Genomic DNA, 24292 nt, shown 5'->3' on the forward strand with positions numbered 1-24292 from the left:
TTTTTTTTTTTTTGGGAGATGCAGTCTCATTCTTTCGCCCAGGCTGGAGAGCAGTGGTGCAATCTTTGCTCACTGCAACCTCCACCTCCCAGGTTCAAGCAATTCTCCTGCCTCAGCCTCCTGAGTAACTGGGATTACAGGCATATGCATGCCACCAAGCCCAACTAATTTTTGTATTTTTAGTAGAGATGGGGGTTTCACCATGTTGGCCAGGCTGGTCTCGAACTCCTGACCTCAAGTGGTCCATCTGCCTTGGCCTCCCGAAGTGCTGGGATTACAGGCATGAGCCACCACGCATGGCCTGTGTTATACTTTTACACAACTGGCAGTGCAATAGGTTTACACCGGCACTACCACAAACATGAGTAATGCGTTGCACTATGACATTATGCCTATGATGTCACTAAGTGACAGGAATTTTTCAGTTCCATTCTAATCTTACAGGACCATTAACTATCTTACATGAAGTCCACTGTTGACCAAAACATCATTTGATGGAGCATATGACTATACTCAAACCAAGAAAGTGTTTTGGTCACCTTGTAACTGACCAGATGGGAACTTCTGTTACTTAGGGATATTCTGATTAACATTCTTAGAGTAAAATTCCTTTATGGTGAAACATGCTATGTTAAAACCTCCCCATTATGCAAGTGTGGGCATGCATCAAAAATCAAACGCTATTCCCTCTGGGATATGCACATATCATCAATATCTCCACTTGTCTTTGCACAGATTCAGGTAAATTTGGCACGGGAGGGTTCTGAGGCCAGTGATGTTCACGAAGGTTATACATACTCTCATAAATCACTGTGCTCTACATGTGAATAGTGCAAAGGCAGAATAAAGGACAACCGCCCCTGCCCTTTTTCCTACTGTATGACAAGTACCCATCTAGACCAAGGACTGACTTCCTCTATCAAACCAGGAAAAAACTGGCTACTGGTTATTTGTACTTGAATAAGCCTTGAAATGGCTATTTAAAGCTGCTAGAAGCAGTGGTTGCTGCCTAAGGGTATAACGTTCTATCCAATCACAAATCCTAGAAGACTCGACTGGGAATTCCCACCTACCACACCACTGCTAAACCTACTGACATTTACAAACTATTTCTTCCCCTTGCCTCCCTATATGCCACCAAGATTCCAGAATAACCTTTCAGAAATACGTAACAGAATTTTAGTCAGTATTTCTAAATATCTTAACATTCCTTCATACCTGTATTATTTTACCTCTGTTAGAAATATTTGAAAATAGGGCTGGGTGCCTGTAATCCCAGAACTTTGAGACTAGCCTGGGCACCAAAGTAAGATTCTGTGTCTACCAATTTTTTTTAATTAGTGGTGCATGCCTGTGGTCCCAGCTACTTGAGGCTGAAGTAGAAGGATCACTTGAGCCCCGAAGGTTGAGGCTGCAGGTGAGCCATGTTCATGCCACTGCACTCCAACCGGTTGACAGAGCTAGACCCTGCGTCCAAAAAAAAAATTAATTAATTAATTAAAAAAAATTAAAAATGCATGGCATTGGAATGTATACTCCTTTAAAAGTAATAAACGTGGAGAATATGGAAGAAAATGACTTACTAGATGCAACTATCTTCTCCACTAATCCTGAATCTTAATATGGCTCTGTCTCTAGACTCATTTTAAATAATGTATAAATCCCAACGAATCTTCATCTTGGATTTAGATATTTACCAGAAAAGCCCCGGGTCTGCATTCAGATAGCAAAATAAAAACACCTCTGGGCTACTTCTTCAAACTGTCAGTTTCCCTTACTTGCTGAATTAATTCAGAGAAAACAAACAACTAATCTCTGAATCAGTTAAAAAATATGCCACGACCTGATGTCTCCTCTAGTATCTCATCCAGAAGAATCAAGGAGATAAAATATTCCTCGGGTGATCCTCCCCACTCCCCAACATGCTCTTTTTTCTAACAAGTCTAGCTGCGGATCCACACAAAACACTTTCCCTACAGAAGTGGAGGTTGTCAGGAACAACTGACACTTCTTTCCAACTGCCTAACCTTTAGATTGCTGGGTCAGAATTAAACAATTTAATCAGTAAAGAGGCCTTAACCTGGCAGTTCATCAAAAAGTTAAACATAGGGTTACCATATGATCTAGAAATTTCACTCCCAGCTATATACCCAAGGGAATTGAAAGTATATGCCTACACACAAAAAAAACTTGTACACAAATGTTGATAGCAGCACTACAAGTATTCACAATAGCCAAAAGAAAACAAAATGTCCATCAACTGATGAATGAATTAAAAATGTGGTGTATACATACAATAGAATATTATTCAGCCATAAAAGGAATAAAGTACTGATACATACTACAACAAAGATGAATGTTAAAAACATTAAAAGAAACCAGTCACAAAAGACAACATATTGTATGGTTTCATTTGTATGAAATGTCCAGAATAGGCAAATCTAAGAGACAAAAAAAAGTAGATTACTGGGGGTGGGGAGGGAATGGGGAGAAATGGGGTGTCTGCTACCAGGAACAAGGTTTTTTGGGGGGTATATGTGTATGAAGATGTTATACAGTTCACTGTGGTGATGGCTGCACAACTCTATAGTATACGAAGAATCGTATAGTCTAAATAGGCAAACTGTATGGTGTGTGAATTATATCTGGATAAAGCTGTCATTTTAAAATGGAGAGCTTTAATATGCTTTCATTAATCGATTTCACTTTTCAAATCCATTCACTTATTTTTTCAACCTTCAAAAGGACACCACAGGCTGGGCGCAGCACCTCGCACCTGTAATCCCAACACTTTGGGAAGCCAAGGCTGGAGGATTGCTTGAGCACAGGGGTTCAAGACCAGACTGGGCAACCAACATAGGGAGACCCTGTCTCTACCAAAATAAAAAAAATTCGCCAGGCAAGGTGTCATGTGCCTGTGGTCCCATCCACTAGGAAGGTTGAGGCAGAAGGACTGATTGAGACCAGGAGGTCGAGGCTGCAGTGAGCCATGATCAAGCCACTGCATTCCAGCCTGTCTTGAAAAGGAAAAGTTTAAAGTGTAGTCTGTCAGCCTAACTAAATTTTAAGAGTACTATACCTGTTTCACAAGAAAGAAAAGGGATACACACTAAAAGATCACAGGCAGTGTCACAAATTCAGACATCTGACAGGTCAAAGTTAAATGAAAAATGAATTTAAAAAACACAACAGGTACAAACACATCCCAAGATTTTCATAAAACTGTAAGTGGGCCAAAAACGTAACACAATCACATTTTGCTATGGAACTTTACACAGTGCTAATATTCTACAACTCATATTGTAATAATCAAGTTCAGCTTCGTGGTAATATGTTAAAAAATACTTTAAGAAAAACTTTTCTATCTCACAGCAAACTGCTTTTGGGTATTTTTGAAGACATTTCAATGACAAGGGAAAATGTTCATGATGTAATACTACATGAAAAATTAACTCATAAAGCTATGTAAAGAATATTCTAATGATGTAAAGCATGTGAATTTTACAAAGTATATTAAGTATACTTTAAACAAAAATATATCAAAATTTCAATAACAGTTATCTCTGGATTGTGGAATTACAGGGGACTTCATATTATCACATATATGATACATAACAGACATACTGTATCAACTGGCACATCCCAGTTTTTAAATACCTGGATCAAGACTGTGGTTGGGAACAGAGCTGGCACTCTTATTCACCCAGCAGCATTTTTCCATACTAACCTCCTCCCAAATGCATTAGATTCTACTCATTCCACTTCACTTCCTCCAAAATAAACTTAGCACTTAACAGTTTGAATGAAGTTCCCCAGATGATTCTGCTATACTCCCATTTCCCACCCCTCTCAGAACCACTCATCTAAGTAAGAAGCTTTTATCAGATTTTCCAGAATACTCATACAAACTAGCTTCAATTTAAATGATCAAAACACTATGGTAAGCCACAAGAATGTGGCCAACAGGGTCACTACAGGGGATAAAGTAGAAGTCTTTGGTTTTTCGTTCTAAGCAAAAGTTAATCTAAGAAAACATACCGAAAAAATATGCACCATCCAAATAATAAAATCAATATCTGTTTTACATTAAATGGCATGTATGTATTAAAACGACCTAAAGGACTCTTTGAAAATACCATATCAAGGTCGGGCGCGGTGGCACATGGCTGTAATCCCAGTACTTTGGGAGGCTGAGGCAGGTGGATCACTTGAGGACGGAAGTTCGAGACCAGCCAGGCCAACATGGTGAAACTACTAAAAATACAAAACTAGCCAGGGCATAGTGGCACGCGACTGTGGTCCCAGCTACTTGGGAGGCTGAGGCAGAAGAATTGCTTGGACCTGCGGGGGCAGAGGTTGCAGTGAGCCAAGATCACCCCACCGCACTCCGGCCTGGGTGACAAGCGCAAAACTCCGTCTCAAAACAACAACAACAACAAAACTGATCAATAATACGCCCACCTAAAAAAGAAAAACAAAAAGCAACTCATAAAATGTAGCCACCAGAAGTGTGTATAGCTGATCGGCGATTTAAAATAGTAAAAAAGAAAAAACAATCAGGAATATGTTGTGGGGCTACAATCAGCATTTTAAAATGAGATCAGGTCCTGCTGAATGTTTTCCCCTAATGCAGAGAAATTCTTGCCCAATTTTTACTTACACTTTCATTTGACACTAAAAACACTAACCACAGTTATTCTTGCTAGGCAGCTTTACAAAATACCATTAACTAGAGTCTAATATCATTGAAAATCCAGATGGACAAAATTTTCTTTGAAGATTAAAAATAATTATTTACTAGAAAATTCAAGTCTGCTCTGGACAAGTCTTTCAACAGGTCTAGATCTGGGAAGGAGGTGAAAAACCTAGAATATTTAAGAATCCCTTGGGGGCACTGTCAAACTAAATATGCTTCTGTAGGATGAAGAAGTACTGAAACCTACTGATAGAATGTGTGCTGAACACAGGACAGAGAGGAGGCTGAAAAAGCCTGAAAGTCACTTGTTTAGACCGGGAGCTCCTTGAGCGAAGAGACTGTGTCTTATCTTAGGATTGCTGGTGCCTGGCAAGGAGGAGGTCAACTTGTTAACGCTTGCTAAATTAAGAGAGAAATGTGTCTGGACTACAATTCTTACCCCCCTATCCCTCAAAAAAGGAAAAAAGATCGTACAAAACCAAATATTTAATTTGAATTCACAAAAACAAATGGAATCACTTAGACTATTTTCCCCCAGTGTCTTTTCCAGTAACCTTGCACAACCCACTCGTGAAGTTTAAGTACCTGTAATCATATAAGGGTGCGTCTAATTTAAAAGGATACAAACATTTTAAAACATAAATCTGTTTTATGCCTACAAAATATATGGAAAATAAAATAAAATATAAGTTGAGATACAAACATATTTTTAAAATATTTAAATTTACAAGCAAAGTTTAAAATATATAAAAATATGTCGGGAGCGACGGCTCACGCCTGTAATCCCAGCACTTTAGGAGGCTGAAGCAGGTGGATCACGAGGTCAGGAGTTCAAGACCAGCCAGGCCAAGATGGTGAAACCTCCGTCTCTACAAAAATACAAAAAAAGTAGCCGGGCATGATGGCGGAGTGCCTGTAATCCCAGCTACTCAGGAGGCTGAAGCGGAAGAATCGCTCGAACCCGGGAGGCGGAGGTTGCAGTGAGCCGAGACTGTGGCATTGCACTCCAGCCTGGGCGACAGAGTGAGAATGAGTCTCAAAAAAAAAAAAAAAAAAAGGCCTCTACTTTCCCAAATGTAAACAAGGCATACACATTTTTAAATTAACTATTTCCCTCATAGAGCAGTTACAAAATACAATTATTTTCAAAGTAAATTTCTCAAAGACCCAGCAAGATGTTCACATCTGAAACAGTCTTAAGTAGTGAACACTGACTGCAGGCACCAGGGGGCCTCCCAGGAATAACTTGATAGTAAAGGAAAAGGTAAGTAAGAGTTCCTGGTAAAACTTTTGCTTCCTATTCAGTCTTAAGACTGCTGGATGGCTTTCACATCTGGAGCAAATATACAGTATTTAGTTACAGAACAGGTACTCACAGAACTTGGGTTTGAGATACCGACACATTCGTTGAAAAAAAGGAATTACCCCTCCCCCATTACAATATTCTTTGATGATTTTCCAAATATAAGTACATATTGCTTCACTGTAGCAATTATCTTAAGGTAATTTGAAAGCAAACAGTACATATGCAATCCTTGGACGGCGGCTAACAAAGAGGCCTCTAAATTGTTTAAAAAGGATTAAAGGCTTTTCTACACACTCACAAAACAATTACTGATGACGAAAACTTTAGGGTAGAGGGACTCTTTGGCAGAAGACTGCATTTAACTTTGAATAATATCCTGCAATGAATCAATACATTTAACTCCCGGCTAGTCCACCTCTTCGTTTTTCCCCCCCCTTGCCTTTCCACCAACATGAAACAATTCAATAAGAACACTAGGGCCCGGAAAGTTCAAACGCTGCGTAGACTTGCAAATATCTTTCGAATACAAGACAGGCTTTAAAAATAGATTTTCACTAAGTTTGTGCGGAAATTAAGCTCTGCTCAAATCAAACGCAAAAGCCAATCCCTTCAGCAAACCCATCTACATACATCAAATTTCTTACGTGCACCTTCAACCTGATCAAATATTTTGTCTTACAATTTTTTTAGGCCAAGTAACAAACGGTAGATTAATTCCCGCTAATTTTATCCTTTCTTTAAGAAGAATCCATTCTACAGCATTGTGTAAAAATGCAGAGCAGACGAAGCATTCCTGTTAAGGACAGGTTTTTATATATACACGTAAAATTCACTCCCGGAACGACAATCGGAGGCAGCCAAGGGCAATGCACAAAGAGAATATAGAAGAAACAGTGATTCCACGGACACACAAAGCCTGGTGGCAGGCATCCTCTGCCCCTCCTCGGAGGGGTCACCGGAGGCGAGCACGACGGCGCGCGGAGCCCGGCGGCCTTTCCGAAAGGCTGTCTCCCGCAGACCCGCTCCGCACAGCCTTCGGCCGGCGGGCCTAGCCCCCGAGGGTCCGCGGGAACGGCCCTCTCTCCCCTGATCTCCCCTGACCGCGCTCCCAGAGGCCGCTCCCCCGCTCCCAGAGCCCCCTCGCCCCCTCCTCGGGGTTCGTCCGCCGCGCCGCGCTCCCAGAGACTCGTCTCGGGGCGGGAAAAGGGTCCCCTTGCGTTCCGGCGGCAGAGGGGGACGCAGGGGTCGGCGGCGGTGCCCGACCTCCCTCCATCCCGCGGCCTGGCGCGCACTCACCCTCCAGCAGCCGGGTGATGAGGCTGTCCACGTTCAGCTCCCCGTCCGCCATCTTGTCGGCACAGACTCTCCCTCCCAGCAGCGGGAACAAGGGCTTCTCGGCGGCGGAGGCTGCGGCGACGGCTCGGCGTTCTCTCACCTACAAGTCACGCGGCGTTTCGACCCCGGCTCCAACTCCCCCTTTTCCCGGGCCCTCCCCCCACCCCCTCCCCGCGGGGTAGCGAGAGCGCGCGCACACTCGGAGGCACCCACGGAAAATAAATAAATAAACAAGATAGGCCCCCTCGAACAGGGCCGCGTCAGACCCAGGCCGCCACCTCCTCCTCGGCACCGCCTAGCTCCGCAAAGCTCACCAGCGCCGCCGACGGCCCCACCCGCAGCGCCACTCACTCCGCACGTCCCTTGCGCGCCACCGCGTCACGCAGCTCTCCGCGCAGGCGCGCGGCGCGCTCCCCGCCGAGGCTCCCCTCGACGCCTGGGCCGCTGCGCAACCGCACTGGAGCGGCTTCTCGCGCTGCCGTCTTCGCGCAGGTGCGTCGCCCTCTCTCCACGTCCACGGCGCCGAGTCTCGCCGCGGTGGCGCAGGCGCCAGGAAGGTTCCCCGGCTTTGCTGCGCGGAGGAAGTCCCGGTTACGCAGAGCGCGCTGGGGCAGGGCTGACCTTCCCCTTTCTCTACTTGACTGGCGTCCTCCAGACGTGGTGGTTGCGCCCTTTCGGCCTCGCTTTCCGTTTCTTGGCTTCATCCCCTAGATCTGCAAACAGTTCTTCGTGTTTCTTCCGTTAGCCGGGAAACGCGAAGTGCAGCGTTTGGAACCCGGGTTTGCGCGTGTGGAAAGCAAGAAGCGGGTTACTCTGCTGGAGTTCGACATTGCAAATAAAGGTCTTTATCCTCAGCGGTTCTACAAAATTAGTTCCGCAGGGATACTGGTTGAAAGAAGCGTTGAAGTGGGCCCTGTAGGAGTCAGCAATAATACAATTTTATATGGGTGCAGATGGCTCCCTGTGTCTAGCGCTTTCACACATCTCATATCTCCATCCACGCCGTGGGTATCTTTTTTCCACGGTGTGTTTCTGTTGCTGCCTCCAGTGTATTGCTTCATCACCCTACCTGGTAATTATGCATTTTTCTCCTATTCTCGACTCAGCTCCTAGGGGATAAAAACACACTAACTTATCTTTTTGCCCACAGCACCCACCAAGTATTTCCATCACGTAATACTGCCTCTAGAAAGGCAGGAGGAGAAGCAGTCACGCTAAGGATCTAGGCAAGCCAGATCTTTTGTCCTGTTTTAGGAGGTGGCCAGCCCTTACTTATTCCACAAGTGTTTTTCCAGAAACTCAGACTTGTTATTGCCCCAAGTCCAAGGCAGTGTGCTTCTCCCACTCACATATCACTAATAGTAGCTAACATTTGTTCAGATCCCTGTATGTACTCTGCCACTGTTTTAAATGTTACACCCGCGTTACCTCATTTAATCCTTACAACTGCCCTGTGAGGTAGGTATAATTATTATCTCTACTTTGTAGATGGGATTCACCGAGGCACAGATGGTTAAAAAACCTAGCCCAAATCACACAAATAAGCAGCAGAGCTGGGATTCAAACCCAGGTATGTAGTGCTAGAGTCTGCATTCTTAACAATTGCTATATTCTCCCTCTCCGTGAATGTGGGCTGAGATGCTGAAACAGGCATGTGCTGTGGGGGAGAAAAAGCTTTGTCCAACCAAGTGCTTTCTAATGTCCAGATGACATAGAGCTAGGATTTCCTAATGCCTTTTTTCGCCTATTTTTCTCTCCATTTCAGGATTGAGTTTGTGCACCGATTGTGAACACAACAGGCAGCAAGCTATAGTGGTGGTCCTGGCTGGAGTAGTTTTCACAGACTGCAGTAATCTGTGGAGATGAACTGGCAGTTCTCTGTAGTTTTCACAGATCACTGCCAGTTCGTTTTGAGGCCTTCAGGAGTGAAGACCTGGCTCATCATTACTCTTTGTTGTTTTGTTAAAGTTATTTACACCCTACTTTATTCCAGAGGAAAGGATTTAACGTAGTTTACATAAATGTGTACAGCAGGGTAAATTAAAAATAAGTACAGAGAAAAATAGGACAAAAGAAAACCGTGAGTGTGAAAGATAAGATTAAGCCAGCAGTTTTGTATGCAAAATGCATGGTGTAAGGTCCTATTGGTTTGCTGGAGGTAGGCCACACATATGACTGTCAGTTTGCTAGCAACCAAGAAAAAGATCAGTTGCAAGTGGAGTAGGTGTTTTGGCTAAGCTGGAACTAGGACTTGAATATAGCAGCTTGTAGAGTTACGCCACTTGCCCAAATCTCTTCCATGAGCCTCTTTAAGTGTAACAGAATGCTTGGGAGCACGTAAATAGGTGCCTACTTAGCCTCTAATTTTCATGGGGCCCATGAATCCCATGAAAAAGAACTTCAAACCCTGTCCACAATTAGAGTTCAAGTATATGCAGACATGTTTAAAGGACAAGGGACACCCAAAGGAAAGATTGCACAGAGAGAAAGCGAGCATCCGAGAGAAAATCACCACAAGTGAGGCAGAGGGAGGCCGGTCTCAGCAGAGTTTTGGAGGTCGTGAGAAGAAGAGGTAGGAGATAGGAGAGTGGTTCTGAGTACTTGCCTGCTGATGTTACCTTCTCCACCCCCACCAGGTTTTCCAGTGCCTAGAGTCTTGGGCAGGAATGGGCCACTGTAAGAAAGAGCTTTATCACTAGGGGCTCAGCCAACTTTTCTGTGGGATGTCCCTCCAAAATAATTAAGAGTTCAGAATGCTTCAGATTTTGAAGTGAAACTGGTACATATATTAAGTGTTACTTAATAACCCGATAGTTTCTAAGGCAGCTCACCATAATCCCAAACATTAGCCACCACCCTCACCCCCTTCAGAGTAAAATGTGTTTACTGAAAGAAGTTGGGAAAATGAAGAAAAAAAATATAAAAATCACCTGTAATCTTACCAGTCATAGATGGCAGTTTTCCTGCCTTATTTCTGAATAATGGTTGTTAAACATTTACCAGCACACCATAAGGCTTAGGGAGGCATCTGGGTCATGCATGTTAATATCCTTGGGTAATTCTAGAAATGTCTATGAAGGGAAACTCCTGTTCTTTATCTAGATTTCCTGATTGCAAGGGGTTTGGGCATCATGATTTAGGGGTCTTAATAAAATTATTATTTAATTTTTTACTAATAGGTAATGTCTGTGCCTATCAGATAAAGGCAAACCAGTGTTCAGAGGAACCCAACCATCTCTGTATTGAGACCAGAGAGCTGTCTCTATGTATTGTCCTTAAAGAAGGCATTTTGGAACACAGTAAACAGCAGCCTGGTGACTCCGGTTAGTAAACACAGCAAAGACTTTCATAGGGATGTTTTTCTTGTATGCCTCTCAGTATTAGCCAGTAGCCAATCTGATGTGAAAGTGAGTAAGTTTAGGTAGCAAAATGTGGAGGGGGTGATATATAGTTTTTTGCTGCTCTGGCTTAATCCAAGATGACTTTTAAATGAATGAGTCAACATTCATTGGGCTGTCCTTCCATAAATATGATTCTTCTCAATCAAGTGTTTAATAAGTCTTAAGTAGCAGTAAGTTTAAATTTTACTAGTTATATCTGGAGGGCAGCCATTCTTTATATCACATGCATTAAGCTTTTATAGTCAGCCCAATTCAAGAAGATTGAAAAACCAGAGAAGGACATATATGCATCATTAGGAGGCCACCCCTCTCAATACAGAGCCAGGCCTAGGTGGTACAGCCAGGCAGGGCCAAGATTTGTTCTTAAGATTTAGTTTTGGTTTCATTTCATTATACATATGAGAATAGCCAAAATTATAGCTAAGCCATAAGGCATGTCCTCAGCCAATTTAGCCCCCCAGAATTATAAGGCAAATATAAATAAATGCCTCCTTCCCTGCCCTTGGTCAGTAACCTCCCCTGTGGCCCCAACCAACTCTCTTTTCTCTCTCTCTCAGTTTGTCTTAAGCTAACTCCATAGTATATCTGTATCTTTCAAGATAAAGTGACTGAAAAATAAATGTATAGTAATTGAAGGAGTTAACTGGCTATTTAGAACTGTTAACTATAAGGCAATTAAAGCTAGATGAACAGCTACCATAAGTAATGACTATTTAATTGTTGAAGAGTTGATCTGTGGCCTTTTTTTCTTGTAATTAGATTACAGGACCAGTTGCCTTTGTTACAATAAAAGCAAGTCATCTACACAGGTAAGAATGTTTCTCTTTTATTGCTTCCCCCCGCCCCCATCCTGCTCACTGAAACGGATACCAGGAAAAACTGTTTGGTGAAGGAAAGTATACAATATGTGAATATTTGTTTCAAATAAAACAGTGTACTGTAAATGTTTTGTTTCTTGTTGCTCTGTTTCTCCTGTAATATATCCAAGTCACATATAATTCACCTTTTCAGTTGGAGGTTTACCGCTAAGTGGCTTAATTTCTTTTCTTTTTCTTTTTTTTTTGAGACAGAGCCTCACTCAGGCTGGAATACAGTGGCTCATTCACAGCGAACTGCAGCTTTGACGTCTCAGGCTCAAGCAATCCTTCTGCCTCAGCCTCCCTAGTAGCTGAGACCATAGGCACGTGCCACCATGCCCGGCTTTTTTTTTATTTTTAGTAGAGACAGGGTCTCGCTGTGTCAGGCTGGTCTCGAACTCCTGGGCTCAAGCAATCCTCCCACCTTGGCCTCCCAAAGTGCTGGGATTGCAGGCGTGAGCCACTGCACCTGGCCCTAAATGGTTTTTATGTCTCTGTTTCAATTGGGTTTTGGTAGATAAGACAAGGAAAGCATTACTTTTTTTATGTAGTTATAAAATGAGTAGCTTCTCATAATATATAAGACCACATTAAAATTAATAGCATATGTCTGTTAAAACTAAAGCCAAACTATTTGTGAGCTGTGAAATATATTCATCAGAGTTACATCCAACACCGATAGGTCTTTTATATAGGAAACACTGGTTAAATAGAATATTTATTAATTATTATTTAAATCTTGATTTAAACCAAATCCAGTCTATCATAATAAGTTCTTAATTGAAATGCTCTATGGTACTTGTTATTTAAGAAAACCTTACAGAGAATAGACCTCTGAAGCAAAAAGAATAATGAACCAATTAAGTATTTATGAAACACTAAGTGAGTTTGAGTCTGTGTTGAAGAAGGCATGACTTCCCAACTTTCAAGTTGTTTAATGACTATGTGGGAAAATGACCACAAAATGACTTGGATAGTGGGAAAAGCATTGGCTTGGAGGTGGGAGAACAAAGCAGCTGAATAACCTTAGACAATTCTATCTTTCTGAACCTTGGATTCATTACCTACAAAATGTACCCATTAATAAATGATCTCCAAAGCTTCTTCCAGCTCAAACAAGTCTCTGATTCTAAGACATACAAATAAAACTCAAAATGTAACATAATATTGTACATGCCGTCCCCAGCTCAGGAACTGGACCAACTCCAAAGGGTCAATTGTTTGGAACATGGAATATATTTTCCCACAGAGACTGTGGTACAAATGGTGGTTAAACTCTCAGATCAGTCTGCAAAATCAATTTAGTCCTTAATGTAAATATAGAAGAGTGTCCATGGCAATATGGACTCTAGCCACCAATTATAACAGAGTTTATGGGGAAAATCTATTGAGGATTCCTATTTGGCATGGCAGAAAACATCTCTCAGTGTTTTTTACTACCCTGAGCAATAGGCGTGAAGACAATTCTAGTTCCAATTTACAGACAGACCTGGACCCTATATGGGAAACAAAGGCTGGGCTGGCAGCATGGAGGGCAAGGGATGCTCTGATACCTTTGAATCCTTAGGGGGCGGGGGGGAGTGGGGGCAGGGCATGGTGGGCTGAGCACAGTTCATGACATCTTGGGGTTTGGTTGCCAGGAAGGAGCTGGTTCCCAAACCAAAGGATAGGGAATGTGAAGGCAGAAGGAAGAAAGGGAGTGAATATATTGTGCTGGGAACTTTTTTAAAAAAAGATACAATTACTTTTAATCTCAGTTTGTGATTGAGGAAGTTGTGATCTAGAACGGTTAAATTATGGCTGGGCTTGGTGACTCGTGTGTAATCCCAGCACTTTGGGAAGCCGAGGCAGAAGGCTTGCGTGAGCCCAGGAGTTCGAGACCAGTCTGGGCAACATAGCAAGACTTCATCTCTACTGACAAAATTCAAACTTGGCCAGTCCCTGTGGTGTGCACCTGTAGTCCTAGCTACTCTGGAGACTGAGGCAGGAGGATCCCTTGAGCACAGGAGGTTGAGGATGTGTTGAACTATGATCATGCCACTGTACTCCAGCCTGGGTGACAGAGCAATACCTGTCTCTAGAAAACAAAAACAAAGTTAAATTGCATTGATTTACTAGCAAAACTAGGACTTGAATCTCAATCTCTCCATCTCCTTCAGATTTTTACTCAAAAGCCTTCATACTGTGCAAGAGCCTACTCTTTTTGTCCCCTCTCCTTCCTGCACAAGAGCACCCTAGAACCCAGGGTCCCCATGCCCACTCTTATTCCTATTTTTCATTCTCTGCTTTTCAGGGCAACCTGCTCAGCGATGAGCACAGCATTTTTCTGTTTTGCCCCTGTGTGTTTTAATGGTGCAATCAGCTCAAAGAATGACTTTATTGTTGCTAAAAAGAGGTTGCTCTTGCCCCTCATAGTCCAGTCCAGGTTTTAACAAACCACCCAGAGAATGTGATTGAGTGATCCCAAGTTCTAGGAACATTTGGGTACTTTTAGTAGTGACATTCCTATTAAGACAGAGCCCAACCTGGCTGGGAGATCCTGTGTCCCCATGGCCAGGTGACAGGCATTACTCCTTTGTCAGAAAGGTTCCTGGCTGGAGGTTCATAAGTGTACCACGTGCTGGGAATTGTTACTGACATGATCACAATTAATCCCTCAGAAAATCCTGTGAAGTAAGTAGTTTCCCTTTTATAGATGTGGGAATGAATCAAGACTCAGAGGCTTTGACTTGTCTTTAGGCACCAGGTCAGTCCAATTCTAAAGCCCTGGCTGGAATACCCAGGCAGTGTGATTTAGAGATGCTGGGCTAGTTAGGTGGTCTAGCTCTGGGACTCTGTTGTGAGAAAAAGTGAGTGGCGGTGGGGTAGGGCAGCAGATGTAACTTGATGGCAAGGATTCTTAACTTACAGCAGGCAAATGGATGAGGAGGAGCAGAATATGGGTGGTTCTGGCAGTGAGACAGAGTCTTCAGGAATGAGAAGGAGAGGTCATCCCCAGCTACCTCCAGGAGAAAGGGAATGCCTTCCCTGCACATCTGAGGGGGCTTCTTGGCCAGACAAACATTCACAATAAACAACTGTCTTTTGTCCACATTCCTTTTTTTAAAATTTTTATTTTCGGTTTGGTGGTACATGTGAAGGTTTGTTACGTAGATCAACACATGTCATCAGGGTTTGTTGTACATATATTACATCACCTAGGTATTAAGCTCAGTACCCAATAGTCCTCTTTTCTGCTTCTCTCCCTCCTCCCACCCTCCCGCCTCAAGTAGACCCTAGTGCTTGTTGTTTTCTTTTTTGTGTTCGTAAGTTCTTATCATTTAGCTCCCACTTATAAGTGAGAACATGTGATATTTGGTTTTTCTGTTCCTGAATTAGTTTGTTAAGGATGATAGCCTCCAGCTCCATCCACGCATCCATGTTCCCTCAAAAGACATGATCTTGTTTTTTTGTTGTAGTTGTTAGTTTGTTTTTGAGTCAGAGTCTCCCTCTGTTGCTTAGGCTGGAGTGTAGTGCCATGATCTCCGCTCACTGCAACCACCACCTCCTGGGTTCAAGTGATTCTCCTGCCTTGGCCTCCTGAGTAGCTGGGATTACAGGCATCTGCCACCACACCCGGCTAATTTTTGTGTTTTTAGTAGAGAGAAGGTTTCGCCATGTTGGCCAGGCTGGTCTCGAACTCCTGATTTAAGATGATCCACCTGCCTTGGCCTCCCAAAGTGCTGGGATTACAGGCGTGAACCACCGCACCTGGCTTGATCTTCTTCTTCTTTTATGGCTGCATAATATTCCATGGTGTATATGTACCACATTTTCTTTATCCAGTCTGTCATTGATGGGCATTTAGGTTGATTCCATGTCTTTGCTATTGTGAACAGTGCTGCAATAAACATTCACATGCCGATGTCTTTATGGTAGAATGCTTTATATTCCTCTGGGTATGTACTCAGTAATGGGATTACTGGATCTAATGGTAGTTCTGCTTTTAACTCTTTGAGGAATCACCATACTGCTTTCCACAATGGTTGAATAAATTTACACTCCCACCAACAGTGTATAAGGGTTCCCTTTTCTGCGCAACCTCACCAGCATCTGTTATTTTTTGCCTTTTTAGTAATAGCCATTCTGACGGGTGTGAGGTGGTATCTCACTGTGGTTTTGATTTGCATTTCCCCAATGATCAGTGATATTGAGCTTTTTCTCTTATGCTTCTTGGCCACATGTATGTCTTCTTTTGAGAAGTGTCTAGATGTTCATGTCCTTTGCACACTTTTTAATGGGGTTGTTTTTCTCTTGTAAATTTAAGTTCCTTATAGATGCTGGATATTAGACCTTTATCAGATGCATAGTTTGCAAATATTTTCTCCCATTCTGCAGGTTGTCTGTTTACTCTGCTGATAGTTTCTTTTGTTGTGCAGAAGCTCTTAAGTTTGATTAGCTCTCATTTGCCGACTTTTGCTTTTGTCGCGATTGCTTTTGGTGTCTTTGTCATGAAATATTCGCCCATTCCTATGTCCAGGATAATATTGCCTAGATTCTCTTCCAGGGTTTTTATAGTTTGGGGTTTTGCATTTAAGTCTTGAATCTGTCTTGAGTTGATTTTTGCATATGATGTAAGGAAAATGTCCAGCTTCAGTCTTCTGCATATGGCTAGCCAGTTATCCCAGTACCATTTATTGAATAGGGAGTCTTTTCCCCATTGCTTGTGTTTGTCAGCTTTGTCAAAGATCAGATGGTTGTAGATGCGTGGCCTTATTTCTGGGCTCTCTATTATTTTATTTATTTATTTATTTATTTATTTATTTATTTATTTATTTTTTTGAGACAGAGTCTCCCTCTGTCACCCAGGCCAGAATGCAGTGGTGCAATCTCTGCTCACTGCAACCTCCGCCTCCTGGGTTCAAGCGATTCTCCTGCATCAGCCTCCTGAGTAGCTGTAGCTGGGATTACAGGTGCATGCCACCACGCCCGGCTAATGTTTTTTGTATTTTTAGTAGAGATGGGGTTTCACCATGTTGGTCAGGCTGAAACTCGAAACTCAGTCTCAAACTCTTGACCTCATGATCCACCTGCCTTGGCCTCCCAAAGCGCTGGATTACAGGCATGAGCCACCGCACCTGGCCTCTATTCTGTTCCATTGGTCTATGTGCCTGTTTTTGTACCAGTACCATGATCTTTTGGTCACTGTAGCCTTGTAGTATAGTTTGAAACCAAATCCAGCAGCACATCAAAAAGCTAATCCACCATGATCAAGTAGGCTTCATCTCCAGGAAACAAGTTTGGTTCAACATATAAAAATAAATGTGATTCATCACATAAACAGAACTAAAGACAAAACCACATGATTCTCTCAATAGATGCAGAAAAGCCTTTTGGTAAAATTTAACCTCACTTCATGTTAAAAACTCTCGATAAACTAGGTATTGAAGGAACCTCATACCTCAAAATAATAAGAGCCGTCTATGACAAACCCACAGCCAACATTATACTGAATAGACAAAAGCTGGAAGCATTCCGCCGAAAGCCGGCACAAGACAAGGATGGCCTCTCTTACCACTTCTATTCAACATAGTATTGGAAGTCCTAGCCAGAGCAATCAGGTGAGAGAAAGAAATAAAGCGTATCCCAATAGGAAGAGAGGAAGTCAAACTATCTCTGAACACAACATGATTCTATATTTACAAAGCCCCATAGTCTCAGCCTAAAAGCTCCTTCAGCTGATAAACAACTTCAGCAAAGTTGCAGGATAAAAAAATCAATGTACAAAAATTACTAGCATTCCTATATACCAACAACAATCAAACTGAAAGCCAAATCAGAAAGGTAATCCCGTTCACAATCGCCACACAAAAAATAAAATACCTAAGAATGCAGCTAACCAGGGAGGTGAAAGATCTCTACAATGAGAATTACAAAACACTGCTCAAAGAAATCAGAGAAGACACAAACACGTGGAAAAAACATCCCATGCTCATGGATAGGAAGAACCAATATCATTGAAATGGCTATACTTGCCAAAGCAATGTACAGATTCAATGCTATTTCCATCAAACTACCAACAATATTCTCCACAGGACTAGAAAAAAAATTATTTTAAAATTTATATGGAACCTAAAAAGAATAACCTAGGCAATCCTAAGCAAAAAACAAAGCTGGAGAAATTTTGTCCACATTTCTATGCCAGACCTGTATGACCAGTGCTCAGAGGTATGGTTCAGATCCTAAGCTTTTTAGAATCCCAAAGAGGGGGAGGCAATGAGGTCAGGCAAAGTCTTAATAGCAGTGATGCCACTAAAGGATTTGAACTGGGTTGTGAAATATTATGGGATTTGGATTGGTGGCTTTCTTGATATATAATACTTGTATATTTATGGAGTATGTGTGATATTTTGATACATGAATACAATGTGTGATGATCAAGCCAGGGTGTTTAGGATATATATCACCTGAAACCTTATCATTTCTTTGTGTTGGGAACATTTCAAATCTTCTCCTCTAGCTATTTTGAAGTGTATAGTATATTGTTGTTAACTATAGTCATTTACTGTGCTATTGAACACTACAACTTATTCCTTCTAACTGTGCATTTGTACCCATTAATCAACTTCTCTTCACCACCATCCCCTCAACCCTTTCTAGCCTCTAGCTACCATAATTCTACTCTCTGCCTCCCTGAGATCAACTTTTTTAGCTCCCACGTATGAGTGAGAATATTCAATATTTGTCTTTCTGTCTTCTGGTTTAGTTCACTTCACATAATGACCTATAGTTTCATCCATGTTTCCACAAATGACCATATTTCATTCTTTTTTATGGCTGAATAGTATTCCTTTGCAGAATATATACCACATTTTCTTTTTCCATTCATCCATTGATGGACTAGATAAGTGATTTTTTTTTTTGTATTTTTTTTTTTATTAATTTTTTTTGCATACAAAAACAATAAACATTTTCTAAAAATACATACAAACAAAAAGATGCGTATCAAACATATTAGGAAGGTTGCACATGGGAAGTCAGGGAATAGAAATGGGGGTGGGAGTTAAAATAAATGAGAGAGGGACTTTATATGGATCAGTGATAATAACTCAATCCTCTATTTGACAAAGAAGAGGGAGAAGGAAGAGGAAGAAAAAGAAAGTGGGATAAAGGATCAGAAAGGGAGGAAAATAGAAAAAATTAGAGTATGACTCCAGGGTAGACCTGTTTTGTTGTCATTGAGTTGGTTGGTTGGTTTGTCTGTTGTATTCTTCATGTTTCGCCAAGTTGGCCAGACTGGTCTCGAACTCCTAGTCCGAAGTGATCAACCCGCCTCGCCCCCCAGAGTGCCGGGACCACAGGCGTGAGCCACCACGTCCAGCCCCCACATTGCTTCTGGCCTCCATGGTAGACCTCCCAGACGGAGCGGCCAGGCAGAGGAGCTCCTCACTTCTACCCAGACACGGGGCGGCCGGGCAGAGGGGCTCCTCACTTCCCAGACGGGGCGGCCAGGCAGAGACGCTCCTCACTTCTTCCCAGACGATAGGTGGCCGGGCAGAGGCGCTCCCCACTTCCCAGACAATGGGTGGCCGGGCAGAGGCGCTCCTCACTTCCCAGACGATGGGCGGCCGGGCAGAGGCGCTCCTTATCTCCCAGACGATGGGTGTCCGGGCAGAGGCACTCCTCACTTCCCAGATGGGGCAGCCGGGCAGAGGCGCTCCTCACTTTCCAGACGATGGGTGGCCGGGCAGAGGCGCTCCTCACCTCCCAGACGATGGGTGGCCTGGCAGAGGCGCTCCTCACCTCCCAGACGATGGGTGGCCGGGCAGAGGCGCTCCTCACCTCCCAGACGGGGCGGCCGGGCAGAGGCGCTCCTCACTTCTTCCCGGACGGGGCGGCCGGGCAGAGGCGCTCCTCACTTCTTCCCGGACGGGGCGGCCGGGCAGAGGCGCTCCTCACTTCTTCCCGGACGGGGCGGCCGGGCAGAGGCGCTCCTCACTTCCCAGACGGGGCGGCCGGGCAGAGGCGCTCCTCACTTCCCAAACGGTGGGTGGCCGGGCAGAGGTGCTCCTCACTTCCCAGACGATGGGTGGCCGGGCAGAGGCGCTCCTCACTTCTTCCCAGATGGGGCGGCCGGGCAGAGGCGCTCCTCACTTCTTCCCGGACGGGGCGCCCGGGCAGAGGCGCTCCTCATTTCTTCCCGGACGGGGCGGCCGGGCAGAGGCGCTCCTCACTTCCCAGACGGGGCGGCCGGGCAGAGGCGCTCCTCACTTCTTCCCGGACGGGGCGGCCGGGCAGAGGCGCTCCTCACTTCTTCCCGGACGGGGCGCCCGGGCAGAGGCGCTCCTCATTTCTTCCCGGACGGGGCGGCCGGGCAGAGGCGCTCCTCACTTCCCAGACGGGGCGGCCGGGCAGAGGCGCTCCTCACTTCTTCCCGGACGGGGCGGCCGGGCAGAGGCGCTCCTCACTTCTTCCCGGACGGGGCGCCCGGGCAGAGGCGCTCCTCATTTCTTCCCGGACGGGGCGGCCGGGCAGAGGCCCTCCTCACTTCCCAGACGGGGCGGCCGGGCAGAGGCGCTCCTCACTTCTTCCCGGACGGGGCGGCCGGGCAGAGGCGCTCCTCACTTCTTCCCGGGCGGGGCGGCCGGGCAGAGGCGCTCCTCACTTCTTCCCTGACGGGGCGGCCGGGCAGAGGCGCTCCTCACTTCCCAGACGGTGGGTGGCCGGGCAGAGGCGCTCCTCACTTCCCAGACGATGGGTGGCTGTGCAGAGGCGCTCCTCACTTCTTCCCGGATGGGGCGCCCGGGCAGAGGCGCTCCTCACTTCTTCCCGGACGGGGCGGCCGGGCAGAGGCGCTCCTCACTTCTTCCCGGACGGGGCGGCCGGGCAGAGGCGCTCCTCACTTCTTCCCGGACGGGGCGGCCGGGCAGAGGCGCTCCTCACTTCTTCCCGGACGGGGCGGCCGGGCAGAGGCGCTCCTCACTTCCTCCCGGACGGGGCGGCCGGGCAGAGGCGCTCCTCACCTCCCAGACGATGGGAGGCCGGGCAGAGGCGCTCCTCACTTCCCAGACGGGGCGGCCGGGCAGAGGCGCTCCTCACTTCCCAGACAGGGTGGCCGGGCAGAGGCGCTCCTCACTTCCCAGACGGGGCGGCCGGGCAGAGGTGCTCCTCACCCCCCAGACGGGGCGGCCGGGCAGAGGTGCTCCCCACCTTCCAGATGGGGCGGCGGCCGGGCAGGGGCTGCAATCCCAGCACCCTGGCAGGCCAAGGCAGGCGGCCGGGGGGTAGAGGCTGCCGCGAGGCCAGACCACGCCACCGCACTCCAGCCCGGGCAACACCGAGCACTGGGTGAGCGAGACTCCGTCTGTAGTCCCAGTACCTCGGGAGGCTGAGGCGGGCAGAGCACTCGGCGTCAGGAGCTGGCGACCAGCTTGGCCAAGATGGCGAACGCGTGCCTGCATCCAAAGGAGAAAAGGCAGGCAGCGGTGGCGGGCCGGCAGTCCCAGGCAGTCTGCGGCGCGGGCAGCAGCAAGCCGAGTAGATTGTAGCCTGGGCCAGAGAGAGGAAAGAAGAAAGAAAGAAAGAAAGAAAGAAAGAAAGAAAGAAAGAAAGAGAGAGAGAGAGAGAGAGGGAGGGAGGGAGGGAGGGAGGGAGGGAGGGAGGGCGGGCGGGCGGGCGGGCGGGCGGGCAGGCAGGCAGGCAGGCAGGCAGGCTAGATAAGTGATTTTTGATTGAAGTAGCTGCATGTTTGCTGTCAGAATCACCTAGGGAACTTTTTCAAAATATCAATGTTTACTTTCTCCTCCTTCCCCAAGACCATCATAACTATTTCTCAGCATTGGGAGTGGAGGACAATATATTTTGTAAAAATAGTCAAGGGAGTTCTGATAGGGACCCATTCATCCCTCAGGCCTTTTCACTGATAAAGAGTTCAAAAAATAAAAGATGTGAAAGAGACTGATTCAGCTAGAAGAGATAGGGGAGGGCTCTTCATGTGAAGGGATTGTGAAAGAGAGGAGACTGGGGTCTCTGGGGCAGAGGGTGCATCACAGGAAGTGGTAGGAAATAGGGTGGGGTAATTAAGATGGGGAAGTCAGGAAGAAATTGGAATGCTAGGTCAGAGAGTTTAATCCAGATGTTGTTTGAAATAAGAAATTATTCATGCATTCATTTGTTCAATAAATATTTATGAGCACCTACTCTGTGCCAGGCACTGTGTCATGTGCTGGGGAGACAGTGGAGAATGAAATAAAGCTCTTTCCCTCGTAAAACTTATATTCTGGTAGGAGGGGAGAAGTGACCAATCCATCCCAGTTTGCCTGGGACATTCCTGCTTTTAGCACTCAAATTCTGCCCAGGAACCTCCTGGATAAACCAGAATGGTTGGTTCTCTAGGAGATAAGACTCTGTGTGTGTGTGTGTGTGTGTGTGTGTGTGTGTGTGTGTGTGTGTGTGTGTGTGTAGTGCTAAAGGCTAGGAAGAAAAATGAAGCAGGGTAAGAGGTTGGGATAAAGAAGAATGCTGCTTTAGACAGGGTTGTCCTGGAAAATCTCTCTGAGGAAGTGACACATGAGCAGCAATCTGGCTGGGCACAGTGGCTCACACCTGTAATCCCAGCACTTTGGGAGGCAAGGCAGGTGGATCACTTGAGGTCAGGAGTTCACGACCAGCCTGGCCAACATGGTGAAACCCTGTCTCTACTAAAAATACAAAAATTGGTGGAGTAAGGCGGTGGGCACCTTTAGTCCCAGCTACTCGGGAGGCGGAGGCAGGAGAATTGCTGGAACCTGGGAAGTGGAGGTTGCAGTGAGCCAGATCACACCATGGCACTCCAGCCTGGGCAACAGAGCAAGACTCCATCTGAAAATAAATAAATAAGTAAATAAATAAGTGGCAATCTGCAAAAAAATCAGAATGTGGGCCATGTAAATATCTGAGAGTGGGTTCAGGAGGGGGTGATTATTTCCAGCAAAAATAACTACCTTGTGAAGATCCCCAGCTGGAAACATGCTTGGCATAGATGAAGAACAGCAATTAGCTAGAAAGGTTGGAGAAATAGAAGAGGTCAGAAGTAGAGAAGGGCCAGATGGAGCGAGCTGTGTCAAGGACACTGGATTACATTCAGAGTGTGTTAGGAGCCACAAGAAGGTTGAGAGCAGAAGGTGATGGAAACGAATGGAAGCAGCAAGACCACTTAGGAAGCCAATGTCTTTGAAAATCCTAAAGAATCCCTTCTCAATATGCTTCATCAGAGAAACAGCAGAATGAGCGAAGAACAGTACATTCTTCGCCTGGTATCAGACCAGGTTTGGCGGGAATGGGCTGACCCAGGCTACTCCACAGTGATGGGAATGGAGAAGAGGAAGCATCTAGAGTTGCCTTTAAGCTGGGATTGCCGGAAGTTGGTGACCCAGGATTCACAGGGGGACAAAGGAGAATGATGAGTCCAAGATGATTCCAAGATATCTCTCCTTGTTAGTTTTTCAAATTTGAGATTCTCCTTCAATTTTCACAATCCAAACTTCATGGAATAAATGAATGTGGTCTACTCTTTCCCACTAAAATGGAGAAGACTCCAGACCAGGCATGACGGCTCACACTTGTAATCCCAGCACTTTGGGAGGCTGAGGTGGGTAGATCACCTGAGGTCAGGACTTTGAGACCAGCCCGGCCAACATGCTGAAACCTGATCTCTACTAAAAATGCAAAAATTAGCTGGGCATGGTGGCAGCCACCTGTAATCCCAGCTACTGGGGAGGCTGAGGCAGAAGAATCGTTCGAATCCAGAAGGTGGAGGTTACAGTGAGCCAAAGTCATACCACTGCACTCCAGCCTGGGCAACAGAGTGAGACTCCATCTAAAAAAAAAAAAACCAACAACAACAAAGAACAAAAACAAAACAACCCCCCCAAAACCCTCAAATTGACAAGTTGACTCTTAAATGTATATAGAACCGCAAAAGATCTAAAATAGACAAGACCATCTTGAAGAGAAAGAACAAAGTTGGTGGATTATACTATCAGATTTTAAAATTTAATATGAAATTACAGTAATTAAGACAGTGTGATATTAGTACAAGAACAGACAAATCAATAGAAGAGAGTATAGAGTTCAGAAACAGACTCATATATATAGTGGGGAAAAGATGGTCTTTTCAATAAATGATTCTGGAGTAATTGGATAGTCTTACAAAAAAATAATGAGCTTTGGCTTTTTTTCATACCATATGTGAAAAATTAACTTGAGATGGATCGTAGACCTAAATGGCAAAACAATAAAGCTTCTGAAGAATACATGGAAGAATATCTTCATGACTTTACGGCAGTCAAAGATTTCTTTTTTCTTTTTTTTTTTTTGAGATGGAGTCTCTATTGCCCAGGATGGAGTGCAGTGATGTGATCTCGGCTCACTGCAACCTCCGCCTCCCGGGTTCCAGCGATTCTCCTGCCTCAGCCTCCTGGGCAGTTGGGATTACAGGCACCTGCCACCACACATGGCTAATTTTTGTATTTTTAGTAGAGAGGGGGTTTCACCATGTTGGCCAGGCTGGTTTTGAACTCCTGACCTCAAATGATCTGCCTGCCTCAGCATCCCAAAGTGCTAGGATTACAGTCATGAGCCACTGAACCCAGCCAGATTTCTTAAACAAGATACAAAAAAAACAAAAAAAAAAAACAAACAAAAAAAAACCCTAAGAGGTAAGATTGATAATTGGATT

At 45.1% G+C, this 24292-nt stretch overlaps 1 protein-coding gene and 1 long non-coding RNA gene across 6 annotated transcripts in view; one reads left to right on the forward strand and one right to left on the reverse strand.

Annotated features, from left to right (window-relative positions):
* Positions 1 to 7910, reverse strand: part of PPP1CB (protein phosphatase 1 catalytic subunit beta) — a 52466-nt gene extending 44556 nt beyond the window's left edge. The window contains exons 1-2 of one of the 5 annotated variants that reach the window (XM_063622763.1): positions 7689 to 7910; positions 7299 to 7437 (exon numbers count right to left, since the gene is read on the reverse strand). In XM_063622763.1, coding sequence (XP_063478833.1) covers positions 7299 to 7350 — 52 coding nt within the window. In that variant the 5' untranslated portion in view covers positions 7351 to 7437; positions 7689 to 7910. Of the gene's footprint in view, positions 1 to 7298; positions 7438 to 7550 lie in introns of all 5 variants that reach the window. The other 4 variants (XM_055253989.2, XM_063622765.1, XM_063622766.1 and 1 more) reach the window with 4 other exon arrangements.
* LOC134733468 (uncharacterized) lies at positions 7776 to 11682 on the forward strand. Its single transcript, XR_010116935.1, has 2 exons — positions 7776 to 10660; positions 11498 to 11682. It is a non-coding gene; the product is annotated as an uncharacterized lncRNA (long non-coding RNA).
* Positions 11683 to 24292: the final 12610 nt, after the last annotated feature.

This window comes from Symphalangus syndactylus, chromosome 18 (genome assembly GCF_028878055.3).
Source record: "Symphalangus syndactylus isolate Jambi chromosome 18, NHGRI_mSymSyn1-v2.1_pri, whole genome shotgun sequence".
Taxonomy (NCBI): Eukaryota; Metazoa; Chordata; class Mammalia; order Primates; family Hylobatidae; genus Symphalangus; species Symphalangus syndactylus.